The sequence below is a fragment of the Haemaphysalis longicornis genome, unplaced genomic scaffold (assembly GCF_048455015.1).
Source record: "Haemaphysalis longicornis isolate Haplotype H1 unplaced genomic scaffold, Haemaphysalis longicornis Haplotype H1 scaffold_5, whole genome shotgun sequence".
In the NCBI taxonomy this organism is placed as follows: domain Eukaryota; kingdom Metazoa; phylum Arthropoda; class Arachnida; order Ixodida; family Ixodidae; genus Haemaphysalis; species Haemaphysalis longicornis.
In genome coordinates, this window is record NW_027526385.1 from 40,133,305 (window position 1) to 40,152,551 (window position 19,247).

Sequence of the window (19,247 nt, forward strand, 5' to 3'; positions counted from 1 at the left end):
CACGCTACTAGTACCAGTACCACTAGTATTATACTACTACATACACAAACACAGGCAATTGTTCTCTCATGGTTCTCGCGATCATGCTTCGTGTTGAAATACTCACACAAGCTACGCCGTTAAACGCGTAGGCAAGTGTGATTTCAACGTGAAATGATCGAGTGCTATTATAGCTTGGATTTTTTCGTGCATTCACGCACTGTGCGACCATAAGGTTATGGGCACATAGCATATGTGGTTGGAGGTTTGTTGACCTAGGAGTGTTTCTATTTCAACGAGTTTGTCAGTGTTTCTATTTCGTATTCGTGACGAAACAAGGAAATATGTAAACAAGTCAGCACTACGGCGCCTGACGTGAGCTCGGTGAGGTCGCATCACAACTGCTCCCGCATGAGTTCACCAAAATGAGAGACCGCAGGCGAAACGCCGCTGACGGAACGCCGTGTGCGCGCCCCCGCGGCATCTGGTTCTTCTCTTTTTTATTGGTTTAAATTCGTTGCTTTTTAACTGCTTCTAGTCGCAGATAGCCCGCGCTGGCGAGGGGAGCTTGGCGGCCGCACGTAGCTGACGTAGCGCGAACCATGCGCAAAGAGCTGCGCAGGTGTCCGTCCGCGCATGCGCAGTCTGCCTTTCGTTTGATGACGTCATGGTCGCATGCCGGATCCGCCCGATCCTGCATGGGCGATGTAGACATAGTCGGGGTGGCCGTGTGTACCTTTGTTTTCGCGCACCGTTCACCGCAGCGTAAGCTGAAAGACAGGCTAGTTTCGTCAGAGTTGACGGTGATAAAAAGAGGTGGAGATGATTAATTAGAAGCTGCTCGCAGTGTCGGAAATCGCAAGGGTCGACTGGAGATGTCACGCAATTAATGCCACTCGATCTGTAAAATACAAAATTACACTATATGATACCTGGCATATACCCGGCGCTAAACCACGCTGCGCAGATTCCGCTTCTATCAATGTCTTTTTTAAGGATTCTGTCTGCCAGCTCGTCAAAAAGCTCCAGAGCCTTACGTTGAGCCTGCATTACAGGTACCGCTTGTGACGGATAGCGACAGCACATGACACATTTCCGACCGCGGATACTATTCAGTGATAATACAGCATCGCAGTAACGAGCGCTCGTACAGAATTTCGCGTAACCGTGAGGGCGAGTTTCGAGCCCTGTAATGTAACAGTGTTACATTAAGCGGCAATCTATCAGGTTTTCGTACTTTGGTATACGGCCCCTCCTGTGACCCTAACGCCATTGGCTCTTGCCTGTGACGTAGCCGTAATTCGATTGGTCCGCACGTCCTCCTGGCTCACAAACTCGCAATTGGCCGCGCTTCATCCGGGACCTCGCCGCGCGGAGAACTCTGGGATAGCCCTTGTCGCCTTCCCATTGTACCTTAGCGCTTAGTAGCTGACGTACGAAAAATTGCTATCACCTATCGGGCAGTTTCGGGGTCTCGTTTACTGCCCTGAATGCAACGAATCTTGGATAAATGACCTGCGACGTCCACGCGTCGAACAGCGGGAACCCGAAGGTAGGTTTCGGCGCGACTTTACGAAGTGCGGTGATTTGAAGGTGGTCTTTTGTTGTTGTTGAGAGCGCAGCGCCGTGGCGTGTTGCCCGGTGTAAAGTTTCCTGCTTTGCCGCCAGGTTTGCGAGCTAAGCCTACACCGCCGAGCCCGCTTGGGGCTTTGAGGGTTCGGAACCTACGTTTGTTGGTGCTTGTGGGTCAAGACGCTGCTGTGGCGGGTGTTTGTAAACGCGGGGTTCGACGCCACCCAGGGATGCGGCACCGCCTTAAAACCAGATGGCGTTAGCTGTTGTGAAAGGCCGGTTGCTGCGCGACCTGGAAGCGCTCTTTCTCGCCGCCTGCGTCGGCGACGGCTTCGTCGTTTTTCGGAGGCCGCTACATGGTCGCGGCGAAAAAAAAGATGGATGTACCGTAGCCCGGATAAAGCAGGTGCTTTCACACGTTTCGCGTTAGCTTTTCGGTGAACAGATTTTTCGGTTGTCTGACAAATGTGTTTATGCACGGCGCACGCTTTGGCCGATGTGATTAGTTCACATTGCTGGTAGTGAAGATTTTACAGCTCTCTCGCGCATGACCGAGTCGTAACTCCGACTCCCAACCCTGTTTGTGTGTGTATGTTTTTTTGCATTTTGCCGTAACTTTAACCGCCAACGGAGGGCGAAGGATGTCTCCGTTGTTGCGACGTCAGTCGAGGCGTCCTATTCGTGTGAAGTTGATGTAAAGGGACTTTTGCTGGCACGGCTGAAACTTAATGGTACTGGAGCGCACTGAATTCAACCAACTTCTGCCCAATAAGCTCCGCTGCCCCTTCCGTTTTCAAGTCCTGCCGTCAGCCGAATAACGTAGCGGTCCTCAGTGAGCGAAACACGTGAAATAAACAATGAATCCTGGTACAGATGACCTAACATGTCGACAGGAATTTGGTGTGCATATTTCTCCTTTAGAAGAGCGGTTTGTTGTGGTTGAACGCGTTGAAGCCTGGGGGAAAAATTGTTAAAGCTTTGTGAGAGTAACTGGTCTTTGCAAACGTTGCTAACAGCAATTTTGTTGGCTAGGGCGCATGTTTTAGTGTTGGGATGTCCGGTTTTGGCATTTGCGTTTCGATTTGGACCTGAATAACACTAAAAGAACTGCGTTAGCGGTAATCTCGAAACATTTGGCGCTCAATTTTTACTAGCAGGTCTTCGTAGGAACAAACCAGGTCGAGCACTTGGAAATATTTTGCTCACTCAAGGCCTTGGTCATTGTTGAAACGAGCGTTATATTCACCACATTGCGTTGACAAATGGCTATGAAAGTGGCATGAGGCATTGTTACTATTTCTAGCATCAGCTAACTAAGTAAAGAGTTTTCTCTCAGTGCTCCTGTTTGATTTGTGTCCGTGTTTTGTAGCCTCGCAGATGATTTCATGACAAACAACTGGCTAGCTTATGGTTAAAAGCATCAGATGTCTGCAAAACGCGGCATAATGTATCCTGCAAATGTGCTCAAAGCTAGGTCTAAAAGAATCACGTGTTGTGATTCGGATATGAAGTTTGCATCGACCAGATAGTTGTTGATGTAACATCCAATTTGCTTTTTGTTACCATGTACTGCAGGAAAAATTGCTGGGCTCGTGTGTTTACTCTGCAAAACATACCATAATGGGAACAGTTCAAGCTCGAAGTGCGATATCAACCCGAAATAATTCTTGTTTTAGCCTGTTATCTTTCAAGTTGTTGTCAAAGTTCTTCTGACTACATTAAATTTTCCTTGTAACTAATTTTTTTATGCTTGTGAGTATCCAAATTCAAGTTGTACACTTACACAAACAAATCAACAGTGCAGAACTGTCTCCACAAAAAATACACCGCAAAGTAAACGGCAGCTTGAGTACCAAGCACTGAAAAATTTTGAGATAAAGATTGTTTAATAACCGACTCATTTCTCAAAGTATGTTTGCCGAATTCTGGAATGGTAATCTCCATTGGCGTAAATATTTGGAGACTTTGGGGATGCAAGGGCAAGTGCGAGCTGTGTGCATTTTTGTCACTGAAGGTGTTCTTGTGAACACGAGCCCAGCTAGCCTGTTAAGCCTAAGGCCGCCTCTTGGTATCTTCCCAATGTTGTTGAGTGTATGCTTGTGCGCTAACACTGCCATTTAATTTGTACCAGTTTTTGTGAAAGTACACTTTACTGACCTGCCAGTGGGGCTTCGTTTCCTTCAAACGAGAATCATGTTTAGGATTGCCACCTTTCCCCGAAGAAAAAAACTGGCCGTTCAAAGGGGGGGGGGGAGTAGAAGTTTGAATTTGTGTTGAAAAAAAGACGCCACGTTTTTTCTATCTTTATTGATGTGCAATGCAATTTCTTGTAGCGTTTTCCTACATAGAAAACTACATAACGTTTGCACTGAAGGTGATTGAGATTTTGGCTATTGCTGTGAATGTGCTGCACTGAAAAATAACTGCACTTGCCGTCTCCCGAATAGCGCTCGGCCACGTATTTCCTCTGCTCGCGTGTCTTTGCACAGCTTGTCGACACATATTTATTGTCATAGTTGCTGTATTTACGCTTACAAAACGTCAAAAGGAAATAACCGCGGCACGATGGCAAAAAAACTGGCCAGTGTCGGCCGGTTTTAGGTAAAGACCGGCAACCGGTCCGCTGTCTAAAAACCCGGTAGGGCCGGTCCAAAACCGGTCAGGTGGCAACCCTAATCGTGTTGCTTGGGGGCAGCTTTGCACCCACCATAATATCTTTTCTGACAGCTGGGCTAGCTAATGCGGGCATTGATGTCCAGGTTTTGTGCTGGCGTAGTAGGTACGGGTGGAATGCCCTTTTTGGCATTAAGTTTGTATCTCTGTCCTCGAGAACTTGTTAAAATTTGCAACCTTCCTTGCAAGGGGAGCAATTGATGTTCAACTTTGGTCTGTCGATTTGGGTTTGTCGTGTACCCATCCCCTCCACTGGCTGTCAGTTTATTAGAAAATATTTGAACGTTTAATTGCACCAAGAATTTCGAATGTATTATTCATCTTTGGCATTGAGCAGGTGTTGTTTTGTTTAGTTGCCCGAAAAAATAAGTGTTAACCAAGCTAGCACAAAGCATGTACACGCTTTGTCAAAATTTTCTAGGCCAATGTTAAGCCTTCTCGACCACAAAGAATTCAAAGGATAAGCCTTTACCTTTAAATGTGAGAAAAATATGTTATGGCAGCAAGAAACAAAGGTGTTTTATCTAGCTTTCCAGCGCAAAACGTTTCACCCTCACTCAGGACGTAAGCTTGTACATAGAATTTTTTGCAAACTGTGTGTTTTTGGCTTGGCCTAGAAAATTCTCACAAAGACCCTACATTGTTCAGTGTGACACTGCACTGGTGGTGTTCTCAACAGCATGAAGTTAGCGATCAGGCAAAAGGATGTTGGGAGTAATGCTTGATTGCCAAGGCAGAGCTTGTTCTTTCTGGATACCAGAGACTTGAAAAAGCACTGAACTAAGTTTGATGTCTGAAGGTGTGCCAACAGCTGTTAACATGGTTAGGGTTAAGCAGTGTCCAGAAGAAATTTTGTTTTTTATTCTTGTTCCAACGAGGCTTTTTCCTCTTACATTTTATGTAAGCAAACAAGCTGTTTATTGAATGGTGGCAGGCACGGTGATTGTTAGGCTTTGGGCCTGTTTGGAAACGGGGAGGGGGGGCTTTTGTACTGGCCAAAAGTTTTTGGGGTATGACTTTCCTGCCGTAATAATGGCGCAACAATTAAAGTGTTAGCTTGATTCCGGTCAACTAGGGTGAAATTCCAGCTTTAGCTAAAGTATTCGTGTAGCATCATTAGTTTGAAGCAGCCAGAAGAAAAGAAGTTTAACCAAATCGCTTCACTGCATTGCATCTCGTCCGTCCTTTAAGTGTTTCATCCATGGTGGACCCAGAATTTTTTTCTTCTTTTTTGTCACCCTTAAAGGAGCCATGAAGACAAAATACAAGTTGGGTTTATTAGAAAGACTGCTTAGTCCCGATAACAATGATACCAATATCATCGCAATCTTCGAACAAATAACGGAGATATAAAAGAAAACGTGTGAAGCAGTCGCGACCCCCTAGCCAATTTCCCGCAACTTTTCTATGACGTCACGGAACCTTGTTTGTGCGATTGGCGGCCGCCTAACTGACCTGTCGCGACGACACACGACTGGCGTCTGTAATGGGGCCTATAGTTCCATTTGACCGCATCACTTGAATGCTAACGTGCCGTTAACGCACTGAAAATTATGTTTTATTGTTGGCCCGTATGACGTCATTCTTGCTCATAACACGTCACTGTGGCGCAAAATTTGAAAGTTTTTAAATACTTCTTGCTTTTTTTTCGTTAAAAAACATCTTTTGTGGCTCTAATGGAGCTGAGTAAGATACTGAATCCTAGTTCTTTCAAATTAAACGAAGTTGTATTTTCTCTTCATGGCTCCTTTAAAGCACCAGAAAGAAAAATAATTTAAAGGGGCTGTATCAATTCTGAATAACTCATATTTATTGTAGTTACCATTTGAGCAGATTGCAAGTACAGTGGCTGAGGAAGTCTAGCTCTGCGTGCTTGCCAATATTGGAATGAGAACTTGCAAGTTTGAAACAGTGTGCAGGTTTACATCTCAAGTAGCCGTAGCATCTTTTTTTAAAAGGTAGGGTTGGCTTATTTTCTGGCATGCTTGTATTTTTTGGCGAGTTCTGAATGTATATTTTGGTATGATTGTTTTAGATCTCCTTGCTTAGCTTTGAACCCTTACAGTGCCCCATGTCCTGTTTTCATTTGTCTTTTATTTCAGTGTTCAAATGCACCACTTTGTAGGGGAACTAAGTATTGTAACCTACATGTAATCCTTTTTTTTTTTTTTTTTTCTTTAGTAAGAGATTCCAACTTCAAATTGAGTGCACTTTTCAAATTCTCCTTCTAGTGTTTGGTGGGTCAGAATTGGAGGTAAAATGTCTCGAGTGCTTTGATATTGCCAAGAGCTGAAAAATTATCCTCAGCGTCTTGCCACTGTAGCTGTTACACAGCCCAGGGTTGCAACCCCAATCGTTAATCCCCTGGAGCTGCATTTTAATCACACTGGAGGATTTATGTATGGCTGTGTCTTCTATACATCAACACTAGTTCTGTTCTCTTTTTTTCTGTTTGTGGAAGTGCTGCTTAAAACAAAAAAAAAAAATGCCATTAGGTGAGGTGGTGGTAGCGGCGAGTCTCTTGCACACAATCAGATGCCAACTGTGTACTTTTTTTTTACTTTAGTAGAAAGAAAAAAAAAATAATTACTTTTAAGAAGTTAGTGAGAGGACCAGATGTCCGCATTGCAGGCATTAGACTTTTTGCAATTTGCCGAATGGGCAAGTTCACCAGTGAGTGGGGAAGATGGCATATCTCAACCCAGCCTAACAACACTTTTCACTAATGTAGCTACAAAAAAAAAAAAAAAACTTGCTTCACATGAAAGAGGTTTAGTGTATAACCTGTTTTCGGGGGCCAACATGTGTTTTCTTTTTCTTTTTTTTTTTTGGTAAATATATCCTGGGTTACATTGATTAACACAACTTTTTGGTTAATGCTAATGTAGGGCACAAACGGGATTTTTTGTCTAGTGTAACTTGTGTTCCCCTTAACTGGTTAAAAAAAAGAATGTTACGTACCGGTGGTCTGTGGACTATGAGTTCTGTGGAAAAAAGCTATACTTGGGAGCAAGTTAAGAACGACAATAGCTCATGTACGGCATCACTGCGCTGAAGTGATCGACCCGGATGTGAATGCACGCGCGTGTTTTGAAAGGAGATTGTTTTGAATGCGTGATATCGTCCGCTCTTTCTCGTGTCGTTTGTCATCACTGAATTAGTTTATAAGCAGATCAAGTCCAAAAAAATCCACGAAAACGGCTCGTGCCATGTTCAAAATATTCCCAGTATCGCAACACTTCCGCCGGCTGCTGTGATGCACAGCGGCAACTTCCATTGCCGTTTTTAAGTTGTACCCAACTATGGCAGGTTTTCCAGTCCTGTATTGTTCCCTCAATGGGATGTGACCCTACACCTCTAGCAGGCGAACAGTCATCTTTAGTGCGTATGCTACAGATGCGGCAGTTAGTTTGAAACTTTGAGCAAATGCTGAGGTACAGTACGCTTCTGTGCAATGGTTGCCATTCACCCTAATGTAATGTCAGCATACAAGAAAGCTGTGTGGTTTCGTTTTTAGGAAACATGCAGCAAAAAAAGAAAATCTGTTTTGACATTTAAACCGAGGACTTGGGTGACTCGAGCTCAGCGGCTTAACCTTACCTAATCAGGGAACAATGGAGTTTTTTTGTAGGCGGAATGAGCATTTATATCTCGGCACCACATTTTTTTTCTTGTTGGGGCAAAATACGGAGGTGCCTAGAGAGATGAGAAACAATGTAAGAGGCAGAATCTGAGGTGGTAGCGATTTCATCCCCCTTCACAACACCTGGGGCTCGCAAAAGCTTTAGAGAACTTCTCCGGAGCCCGATACCCTAAATTTACGAGTCTAGGTTTGTAGTCAAGGTTGTGTCATGGTCGCCCAACTTAGCAGTTGCTGTAACCAGCTTGCTCCGAGCCAAATGTCATTCCATTTTCAGTTCCGTTCGCTGAAGACAGTAAGCCTGCGCGAGTGCAAAACTCTGTCCGGAATTAACTTTTCGTTTAAGCCCAGCAAGTCCCTGAAATGACACCATGATTTGGAATTTTTGTATGAGTGAAGTTATTTTTAGGCCAGCCATCTAGCTGAAGTGACGTTTGGCTGCTGGCTAGTGAACTCTAATTGTGTGAAGGTGAAGCTGTTGACATGTTTTTGACACTTCAGCACACTAAGTGCAGTCATTGTTGCTAAACTTCTGGGGCGTTGAAAGTTAAAACATTGACAGAACTTCCTTCTGCTGCCTTTCTGATGCCAAGCTGATCATAATAGGAATGTAACGTTTATCGTAACTTGTTTCTGAATGCTCAGAGGTATTTTAAAAGTGTGCAAAACAAAATAAATGCTGAACTTCAGCCCCTGCCAAAGTTGTGAAGCAGTGCCCAACCAATGGAAAGAACAATTATGCAGCTTGTCGCCGATTTGTATTTTATAAGAATAATGATTGCACAGACAAGAATAGGAATGAATGCCTGTTAATTACGATACAGACTAAGGATACTCACAAATGTTCCAAACAGTAGTGTATAACAGAAACGTTGATTTCTAGAAACAGTACCATTTAAATTTGGTTTCTTAATTGTAGGGTTAGAAAATTCGTTGCAACTCCATAAATAATCATGATAGGTACAGGATTTTTTTTAGAGTGCTTATGAGTGTTTGGGGATGCTCAAAATATAAACTAATAATTGGATTTCTAAAAAAGATCGAATTGACTTATGAGAGTGATTATTGATTGTGGTGTAAACGCACCGATGCTACACAGGCGATGAGGCGCGCCGTAGTGGAGGGCTCTGGATTAATTTTGACCACCCGAGGATCTTTGATGTGGGCCGAAACCTCAAACTCACCAGCATTTTTGCTTTTTGCCTCGATCAGAAAAGCGGCCGCCATGGTCTGGAATTGGAACTAGGGCTCAGAACGCCTTAGCCACTGGTCTACCGGGGCGGGTGACTTACGAGAGTGGGCCTACCGCCTTAAAAAGGTGCAAAACAAAATAAATGCTGAATTTAGCCCCTGCTAAAGTTGCAAAGCGATGCCCAACCAACGGAAAGAACATTTACACAGCTTGTGACCAATTTGTATTCTGTAGGAATAACTGAATGTGCAGGAATAGGAATACCGTTGCTGCTGAAAATGTTGATGAGATTACCTCCTCCTGTTTTTTTTCTCTTCTAAAGCAGTTGTCTTAAGGATGGACTTCCCACGCTCCCCTGCCGCCAAGTCCATTCCCCTCCTCCGACAACTCCGCCAGCGGCTACGACCGGAGACGGCCGCGTCCTAGCTTCCGCCGACATGGGCGACACAAAGGAGGGAGCAGCGGCCGGAGAAGCCAAGCCGTCGGAAGGAGGCTCCTCCCACCCGGAGGAAGGGGAGGAGGATTCTGGGCCGGTGCTGTCGCCGGTGGACTCCCTGGACCTGCTCCATCGGACTGAGGAGGAGGAGGAGATCGAGGCCAAGGGCATCAACACGAGCGCCGAGCTGGACGAGGACTTCCTCATCATGGACGAGGCCAAGGACGACAGCGAGGACGACGAGCAGGCCAGCGGCGATGAGAAGGACGGGTGAGCGAGTCATTCTTGCCATGGTTTCATGCTAGTGCAGTTGAACCTCGTGATAACGAACACGGATATAGCAAATTATCGGCTACAGTGAACTAAACGCAAACTTTGGTTAGTCGCGCTTTATTTCACTGACATATTCTTTTATAACGAAAGTGAAACCGTGAGAGCTGCCTGCGATATAGGATATAATGAAGAAATATTTGACCAGGAGTCCACGAAGCTACTTGGAAAAACCCCCCCCCGTAGTCCGAAACTACAGAATTTTAAAGGCCCTTTTGTTCATGGATACTGTGAAAAACGTAATCCTGCTCAGTGCTGTGAGTGGCCACCAGACGAAGACCACCACATCACCACCAGCCTATCTACGCCCACTGCAGGGCAAAGACCTCTCCCAATAATCTCCAACTACCCCTGTCCTAATCGACCGGATTTAGGGGAAATCCCCAAGCTGGAGTAAGTTTCTGCAAAGGAAGGTTTGACATCTACCTGAATGCAGCCTTACGGCTACAAAGGAAAGCTATACAGCTTTCTCAGAAACTTCGCAGTTGAAGAAAAATTCGCCCTGGTCCAGGATCCTAGCGCAGGACCCCGGTCCTGCGCTAACTGCGAACAAATTATCCCTGCAAACTTCTTGATCTCATCTGCCCAGCCAACTTTGTCTCTCCCTGCTACGCTTGCCTTCTCTAGGGATCCACTCTGTTACCCTTAATGACCGACTGTTATCTTGTCTTCACATTACATGCCCTGCCCACGTCCATTTCTTCTTCTTAATTTCTACTAATATGTCCTTAACACGCGTTTGTTCCCTGACCCACTCCACTCTCTTCTTGTCCCTTAATGTTACACCTATCATCTTCCGTTCCATTGCCGGCTGAGTCATTCTCAATTTAAGTTGAACCCTCGTGAGCCTTCAAGTTTCTGCCCCGTAGGTGAGTACCGGTAAGACGCAGCCGTCATACTTTCTTCTTCAGGGACAATGGTGGGCTGCCATTCATTATCTGAGAATGTCTGCCGAATTCACTCCACCCCAATCTTACCCTTCTAATTATCTCTGCCTCATGGTTGGGATCCAGGGTCACAACTTGGCCTAAGTAGATATATTCGCGTACCGATTCCACTGCCTCGCCACCTATCTCAAACCACTGTGCTGTCCCGACGTTATTGATCATTACTTCGGTTTTCTTCATATTAATTTTCAGGCCCACAGTTCTACTCTGTTTGTCCAGTGCGGAAAGCATGCTTTGCTATTTATTCCCCGAGTTACTTAGCAAGGCAACGTCATCAGCAAATCTGAGGTTACTGAGGTATTCTCCATTAACCCTTACTCCCACCTGTTCCCAATCCAACGTTCTGAATACTTCTTGTAAACACGCTGTGAATAACATTGGGGAGATTGTTTCTCCTTGTCTGACGCCCTTCCTTATAGGTATTTTACTGCTCTCCTTATGGAGGGTGATGGTAGCTGTGGACCCACTTTAAATATCGTCTAGTATTCTTACATAGTGCTCATCTACACCCTGGTTCCGTAATGCCTGAATAACTGCTGAGGTCTTGACCGAGTAAAATGCTTTCTCATAATCTATGAAGGCTATATATACGGGTTCAGTATACTCAGCGCACTTTTCTATCACCTGATTGATCGTGTGAATATGGTCCATTGTTGAATAGCCTTTACGGAACCCTGCTTGTACTTTAGGTTGGTCGAAATCTAAGGTTGCAGAAATTCTGTTAGCGAAATTCTGTCTGACGAAGACCACATCCTTCATCAAATAAATAAGGCCGCGTGCCTGTTTTGTCAAGTGAACTTCATTCTGTTGTAATTTCATGTACTCATGTTTCGGTTCATTGAGCTTCGAATGCAACAAGGAGAAAGAGAAGGGTTACCTTGTTTTTAGTGGGTTCGGTGCTATAAAATTAAAATCATGTTTGTATCAAGTATTTTAGTGCGAGCCAGATTGTCGATTGGTTATAGCCGATTTTTACCTCTACTGTTACAATGAATATTAGTTATAACAACCTAATTTGCTGTCCTGATACTATTTTGTTATAAAGAGGTTCAATTCTATAATAATCTAAGGGGAAAACTTGCCCCAGTGTCTAGGCGAGCTGCGTTTCAGAGCGCGTTCTATGATGTACCGTGCAGTAACCTTCCAGTTGTCCTTGGCTTGGCTCATGAACAGGCTTGAAAGTTGCCGGTGGCTGCGTAAAACCGTCAATATTATTGTAAATGATTGTTTAAATTTGTTTAATTATTATAAAAATGAAGCTGCTTAAAGGTTTACTTGTCAGGGGTTATTTAGAAGCTTCATGCAAGGGAACAAAGGAAAGAAATGTTGCATGTTTTTGTTAATTTAGGCTTGAAGAGGGAAAGGAATCCAGAAGGACAGAGTAAAGATACCACACAGGCAACATACAACATTGGTTCTATCAAAAGATTGCATTGTCCGAACGATATGCCAGTTTTAAGATAAATTTTGAGGAAAACAGGAAAAAAAAAAGCATGTCAAATCACGAGTTACTTTCCCGTATTTAAGTTGCACTACGTCTAATTTGTGCCGTTTTCTGATACTGTGGCCCAATTAATCGGTTATTAAAATATTTTTGTGGGATTGCAGCTTATACCCTTGTCTCAAGTGAAGAACGATGTTATTTGGTGGTGAGAGGCTCAGTGAACAGCTACGGTGAAATACAGTGAGCAAAAGAAATACGAATTAGAGGTGGAGCACTACAAGTGGCTTTGTGAGCTGTGGTGATGAAGTTTGAGGAATCGGGAACAAATCTGTCCTTTCTTTCTACTTTCATTATCGTGATTTTTTTTTTTTTTTTTTGGTGGTCTCGAGGTACTGAGGATTCAGGTGAGCTTCTATCGGCGATTCCTAATTTCTGGTTTCTTCACGACAAAGCCACTGGCGTACCACAACTGACTTCCCATTTCTGGCTGCTTTCGAAGTACATCACGGCACTTTTACTGCGTCTTATTAACACCATAGTGAGCGAGTCATTTGAAAGTCGCCCCCTTAAAGGAGCCATGAAGACAAAATACAAGTTGGGTTTGTTAGAAAGACTGCTTAGTCCCGATAACAATGTTACCAATATCATCGCAATCTTCGAACAAATAACGAAGATATTAAAGAAAACGTGTGAAGCAGTCGCGACCCCCTAGCCAATTTCCCGCAACTTTTCTATGACGTCACGGAACCTTGTTTGTGCGATTGGCGGCCGCCTAACTGACCTGTCGCGACGACACATGACTGGACGTCTGTAATTGGGCCTCTAGTTCCATTTGACCGCATCACTTGAATGCTAACGTGCAGTTAACGCACTGAAAATTATGTTTTATTGTTGGCCCGTATGACGTCATTCTTGCTCATAACACGTCACTGTGGCGCAAAATTTGAAAGTTTTTAAATACTTCTTGCTTTTTTTTCGTTAAAAAAACATCTTTTGTGGCTGTAATGGAGCTGAGTGAGATATTGAATCCTAGTTCTTTCAAATTACACGAAGTTGTATTTTCTCTTCATGGCTCCTTTAAACTCAGAGCTTCCTGAGTGATGGCAGCAATGTTTCTTGTTGTACAAAAATGTAGCGAGGTTTTAGCTGTCTAATCTTTTGAATCTAGCAAGTTGTTTGTTCTCTTTATGATTGGTTGCACCTTCAAATGGGGCCATGCAAAATTCTTTTTGGTTTTGATGGAGTGAAGTTTCAAGTGTAGTATATGTCTTAACTAGTTTTAAGTGACATGTGCCTGACAAGCTAGCTTTTCATATTTCTTTTGCTGCCAAGCAGACTTATAGGATGTTTTTCTGTTCTTTTCTTTCCCTCCTTTTTTTTTTCGATAGCAGTTGAACCTTTATCTCTGCTTCCAGCTTACACGCTCATCATTAGCGCAAGCTTGAAAATGCTTTGAGTTGCATTGTGTGGAGGCTTTTAATGTATAGACAAAAAGGGCAGCTTTTAGCCGTTTCTTTTATTGCAATCTTTCAGAAGTTGCTTTGGACACAGCCAAAGTGAAAGCCGTTAAAATAATAAAGCGTCAAAACTGGGATTGGTGTCGCCTAATCCAGTTCTAAATCAGTGTTCGTTTAAGGGGGCACATGGATCTTTGGGACTGAAAAATTGCCCAAAAAAAGCATTTTGTAAGGTATCATTTTTCTCTTGATTTGCGCTGTTTTTCCTCCAAAAATTCCGTACGTGGAATAGTATCATAGGCCCGATTGCAACAAAGAAAAAAGTTTTCCCATAATTCACCCCTTTTTCAAACCACGACTGGTATTGCAGTGATACAAAATTCTTGAGAGGTGCATCCCAGCATGTAGTGCAGCTAGAAAGATCATTTTAAATGATCTTAAATGATCTGAATGTTTAAACCATGCAATATGGGAAGCAGATTTTGCATTTTGGGTTTCAGTAGTTGTTTAATTAGCATTGTTTTTAATTGTTTAGCAGGAGTAGTTCAAACCTAGAAGCTAGAATTGATGTAAACCTGTGATTGCAAAACAAAAAAAAAACTGCTTCCCACATTTCATTTTCGACAACTTTGGTATCTTTTCGTGCCTTGCTGGTAATCTTTTGTTGAATGGTCTTTTTCCTATTTTTCTCACGAACAATCAAGAAAGATTTTTAATTAACTTGGAAACCACTTACCTCACATCAAAACTAATTAGATATTTGAAATTGGCAAAAAAAAAAAAAAGGAAAAAGCCGATTAAGTTTTGTCAAAATTGGTTGGAAAGCAAAAAAAAAAGTTTTAAGACCAGTGTGCCTACTTAAAGGGGGATGAGGGAGCATGGCTTGTGGAAACAGATCTTTACATGAGGGGAAACTAGGCTGATTCTGGAAATCGGCTTTGACTTGGCCTTCCAGGGGGGACTCCCAGGAGCCTGCAGAAACCAGTGTCAGCGAAGCACCCGCCCGCACTTCGACTCCCAAACCCGGCGACTCTGGCTCCAACAGCGCTTCCACAGACTCGGCCAGTGAAAAAGGCGACGCCGCCGGCGATGTCGAACCTGCAGAAACGACACAACCAGCTGAAAAAATGGACACTGGCAATGACTCTGAGCAAGCTGATGCGAGCCAGGACAAGGACGAGCCGGAAGCCGAGGACGAGGCAGAAGTCGAAACAAGTCCGCCGAGCAAGCCGGAAGCGAGTGGCGAGGTGGTTGGGAAGGGAGGGGAAGGGGACGGAAAAGTGGAGGTTGAAGAAGACGACGAGAAAATGGATTGCACGGAAGAATCCGAGCCGGAGAAGGTGGAAGCTTCGGTTGACGAGCCATCTGTAGCCAACGAGGAAGAGGTGGAAGCCGACAAAACACTGGACACCAGCGATGATGTTCAGGTCATCGCCATTGAGAAGCCCGCTGATAAGAGTGAGTCTGGCTGCCACCGGGTTTTTCTTGGGGTTTTTGTTATTGTTCATGGCTTCGTAAACTTTTGTTTTGTTCTCTCTTCTGTATGCACGGCTGTCCCAAGTTTTTACTGTTGTGGCGTGCCTGGTTGCAAATGACTCGTTTCTAGTAGTAAATACAAAGCAAGGAACTCAGTAACACTTTGCAGCACATGTTTCGTTTAGCTCGTTTAGTCATTTGTGTGGTAATATTTTGATTGCACAAACGATGTGCATGCTTTATTGCACTTGTTTTGATATCAGCTTTCCATGCTATTCACAGCTTATTTAGCATGTAGCTTTGTGTCGGCTTAAAGCCCAAGGTTCGCACAGGTCCTTGAAAACCTTGAAAACCCTTGAATTTAGAAGTGTAAATTTCAAGGCCTGGAAAGTCCTGGAATTTTTAAAGGGTCCTTGAAAACCCTTGATTTTTCTGGAGAGAACCAATGGCCCTGCCTTTTCACAAGAATTTCAAGTGTTTGTCGTGAATTTTAGTTGTTAAAAATGTACAGAAACATTGTAACAATCAAGTTTCAGTGTATTGCGTGGAATTACGAGTTGTGGATGCTCATTATTACGAAGCAACATTGGGAGCAGCACTCCTCAATAGAATTCATGTCACGATACAATCCCATGAAAGCCGGCTTCTGTTCTCTATCTTGCATGTTCCATCTAGTGTGTGGACGGCCTTTCATTGCATGTTTGCTGTGCCTCATACGCTCCATCTGTGTTTGCGTTTACGTGCAAAGGTGGGCGTGTATATAGTTCATCCTGCCTTGCAGCAACACTTGCTGAGTTAGTTTCAGCTGATACTCTTGCTGACAAAGCAGGAGATGCAGGCAACATTAACCAAGTTTTGAATTCAAACAGTCTCAGCAAAACACCAAGAAAAAAGAAAAAACCTTTAAATATAAATTATGAAAAAAAAAGCTGGGGGAGCATTCATGAACCAACGCCGCCTGTATAAACATTGCCTAACGCGTGAGCGAAAAATGGCCAAACAGCCACTCTCCTGTTCCTCTCTCCTACCCTTTCCCGCTCCGTAGCCTTCCAGCGTGCTTTCGTGTCCGCCAGCCAGCGCCGCTTCTCGGAAACTTTGCAAAATAGTGGAAAGTTCGTTTAGCGTTCCCGAGGCGGCGCTCCTACGCCTTCTTGTTTTCCTTTGTCACGAAGCAAAACCACTTGCGCGCTTATTTACTCTGATCACAGGCCCTGAAATTTTCTGAGTGGGGCATCCCACCTCTACCCCCCCGCATTTAGGTATTGTTTTGACCCCGCTGCTCACACTCCGCATCGGTACGCACTTCTAAAATTGAGGACTGTACTGTAGAAGCGCCCGGACAGCGTTGCGGGATCCCAGCTGCGTATCCTTTTGTTTCCTATAATTTTCTGAAGTTTACAAGCACGTGATATTATTGGAAAGTAATCGTAGAAGTGAGCGCCTGAACAAAAAACGTGCACGCAAGTTTTTCTTCTCTAAATACTCCAGAAAGAAAAATATCAGTAAAATAATGGCTGCCCCAGCAGAAAATATCGTTTTTCTGTTAGCTATATGTCTACCCGACAATCAGTATGTTCTTACGCTATTTCAGTCCGCCTCCGTCTTTATCTTTGGAAAAATGCAGCAAGTATGAAGCGAGCGACCCATTGAACGAGATCCCCAGTGCGCCACAGAACTAGCGCCCCGTCGCGGCTAAGATGTAAGCGAAACGGCCCTTGAAGCCCAACAGGCAAGCTGACAGACACACGTCATAGAAGTGGGTGCAGCGTTCGCGACTCGCGAGCAGTGACGTAAGGCGAGATGTCCGCCGGCACGCGCCACATAGCGGATCAGTGCCTGAACTAAGCGTCCCTACCCTTCCCATTGAAAAGCGCGCGACGCGTCAGGCAATGTTAATACAGGCGGCGTTGCATGAACCCATAACACCTATCTAAATGTACAATAACGTGCTTAGGTATTCGCCAATATCAGAATTTTGCATTCTGTTGAAAAAGTTATAAATAACCCCAGATAAAACATAAGATGGGGACCTTGAAAATGTGTTGTCTGGTCCTTGAAAACTTTTGAATTTTTGCTTTTGGAGCCCGTACGAACCGTGAAAGCCATCTGTGGGCAGCCTTGTTGTACTTTGAGTGTGCTATGCAGCAGCTGCTGAGGAGTGCACACTTACCAGTTGTAGTTTTTGTTGAAAACAAAAGCTTTAAAGGTGTTTAATATTGGTTATATTAGGTGACCTGCGGAACTCGTATGAGGCGCTTCTTGAAGATTGTTTGAAGTTGAAAAATGTTCCCGGTAGCTCTGATTCAGGGAGCCGAAAATTCTTTTCAGGGGGACGGTGAGGAGGGGGCTGTGTTTATATGGCTGTTGCTTACCACCAGCCTTTACTTAATATGTCTGTCATGTGGGCACTTTCAATTGTGATTGAGTCAATCTGTATCACGTGCTTCTACACGGCCAGTTTCAATCGTGATCGAGCTCAATCCCGCTTGAACTCAATCCCGGGTCCCCAAGCACGACCCGAATGGAGCAGTGATACTCTCATCCCCACTGCATAATGCCCTAGAAGGAGCCAACTTCAAACAAAGCCCCAAATTGTATCAAACGGCTTGACTTACATAAGAATGTTATAATATTATGCAGATACAGTCGAACCTAGCAATCTTGAAACCTCCAGGGAAAGCCGAAAAATTTGCTCTTGCGAGAATTTTGTTGCTGCGAGGATGAAGCATAAACGACGAAAAAAATTGCCCGCAAACTGAATATTCGTTTCCGAAGGCCGGTTTATATTAATTTGTAAGCCTTACCTGGCTGCAACTTCACAGCTCAGCTCTCACACTGAGAGAAGTGGTTCATTGTTAGCCCTCGTGAGCACCTAAAAACAACTTAATCGTGTCAAACGCATCCAAAACATCCTGGAGGTTCACCTTCTCCGCACGTTTTTCTCCGTCCTCGGCACTGGGCATGCCCAGATATGCAAGTGAAGTCCAGCTTTTTCTATTCACGGCCTTTGCCAGAGAGTGTCATCTCGTTCCAATGCTGTTCACAAAACCAAGTGAGCACTGCTTTGTTGACAGTCGAAAAGACTGCAGCCGCCACTGTTTTGTTTTGCGGTCGTGCGCCGTTTAGGAGTGGTGGTCTTGCTTTTCAAAATGGTGAGAGAGAGAGCTGCATGGGGTTCCAAAGTCGTCGGCGCTATTCTCCTTTCCTCCACTTGGGCCACTGACTTGGGCAATGATAGCTGCCTTATCTTGTAGCGATGAAAACTTTGCTTTTGGGGCTGGCGGAGGCATCTTGTTGAGAGCAAACGTGCTGATCACCACATGTACAAAAAACACACGTGCTGTGCAGCAGTAGCCGGCTAGCCTAGCCCTAGCCCAAGCCCAAGCCGTGCAGCGAGTCACCACCCTGACCGAAATTGTGTTGCCCCCTGGTGGTGTTGCTGCGAGGCTGCCTCCACGGCCGCTTGCTGCACGGCTTTTTTTGTAAACAAATACGGTGGCGGTCATGCGAGCACACCGCGGCAGAAGTTTACACAATTTTAGTCCGCAAGAAATGCATTCGAGCACTTTTTGGACACTGTTAGCCTCAAATGGGTAGCTAAATGTCGACCGGACTTGCAGGGAATTTCGTTGTCGCGAGTTTGCTGTACAAAAACATTTCTATTGTTGTGGAGAGATATCTACGTGGGCTTCTATGGACGTTCACTGGGGATCTGAAAATATATCGTTGCCGCAAGAATTTCGTAGCTGTGGGAGTTCGTTGTTGCGCCGGGGTTTGACTGTACGTATACCTACTTTTACAGGATTTCATTTGTGCACTCTCAGCACACTGGATCAGTCAAATCTGAAAGCAAAAATGGTGTCACGGCTGCCGGTGGCTGTATTAGCCACCATAGCTGCATCGAGTACAGCCGTTTTTTATTAGTTCATCTTGCACTTTTGTCGCTCTTGGGACAAATATAAAAAAAAGATGGCTGGCTTCCATACTGGAAGCCAGCCATCATGGAAAAAGAAGGTTGCACTCATTGCTACAGGAAACCATGCTACAATGGATGGCCTTGGCACAGCTGTGAATTTGGCTGGCACCGGCTATGGATGTGCA

General features: G+C 44.5%; 1 protein-coding gene across 6 annotated transcripts in view; it reads left to right on the forward strand.

The window, feature by feature from the left end:
• Positions 1-1,010: 1,010 nt before the first annotated feature.
• The window catches only part of LOC144138088 (uncharacterized), a 67,500-nt gene continuing 49,263 nt past the window's right edge, over positions 1,011-19,247 (forward strand). The window contains exons 1-3 of one of the 6 annotated variants that reach the window (XM_077670180.1): positions 1,011-1,531; positions 9,382-9,762; positions 14,626-15,128. In XM_077670180.1, the coding sequence (XP_077526306.1) occupies positions 9,494-9,762; positions 14,626-15,128 (772 nt within the window). In that variant the 5' untranslated portion in view covers positions 1,011-1,531; positions 9,382-9,493. Of the gene's footprint in view, positions 1,532-1,630; positions 1,958-9,378; positions 9,763-14,625; positions 15,129-19,247 lie in introns of those variants that run through there. The other 5 variants (XM_077670178.1, XM_077670175.1, XM_077670174.1 and 2 more) reach the window with 5 other exon arrangements.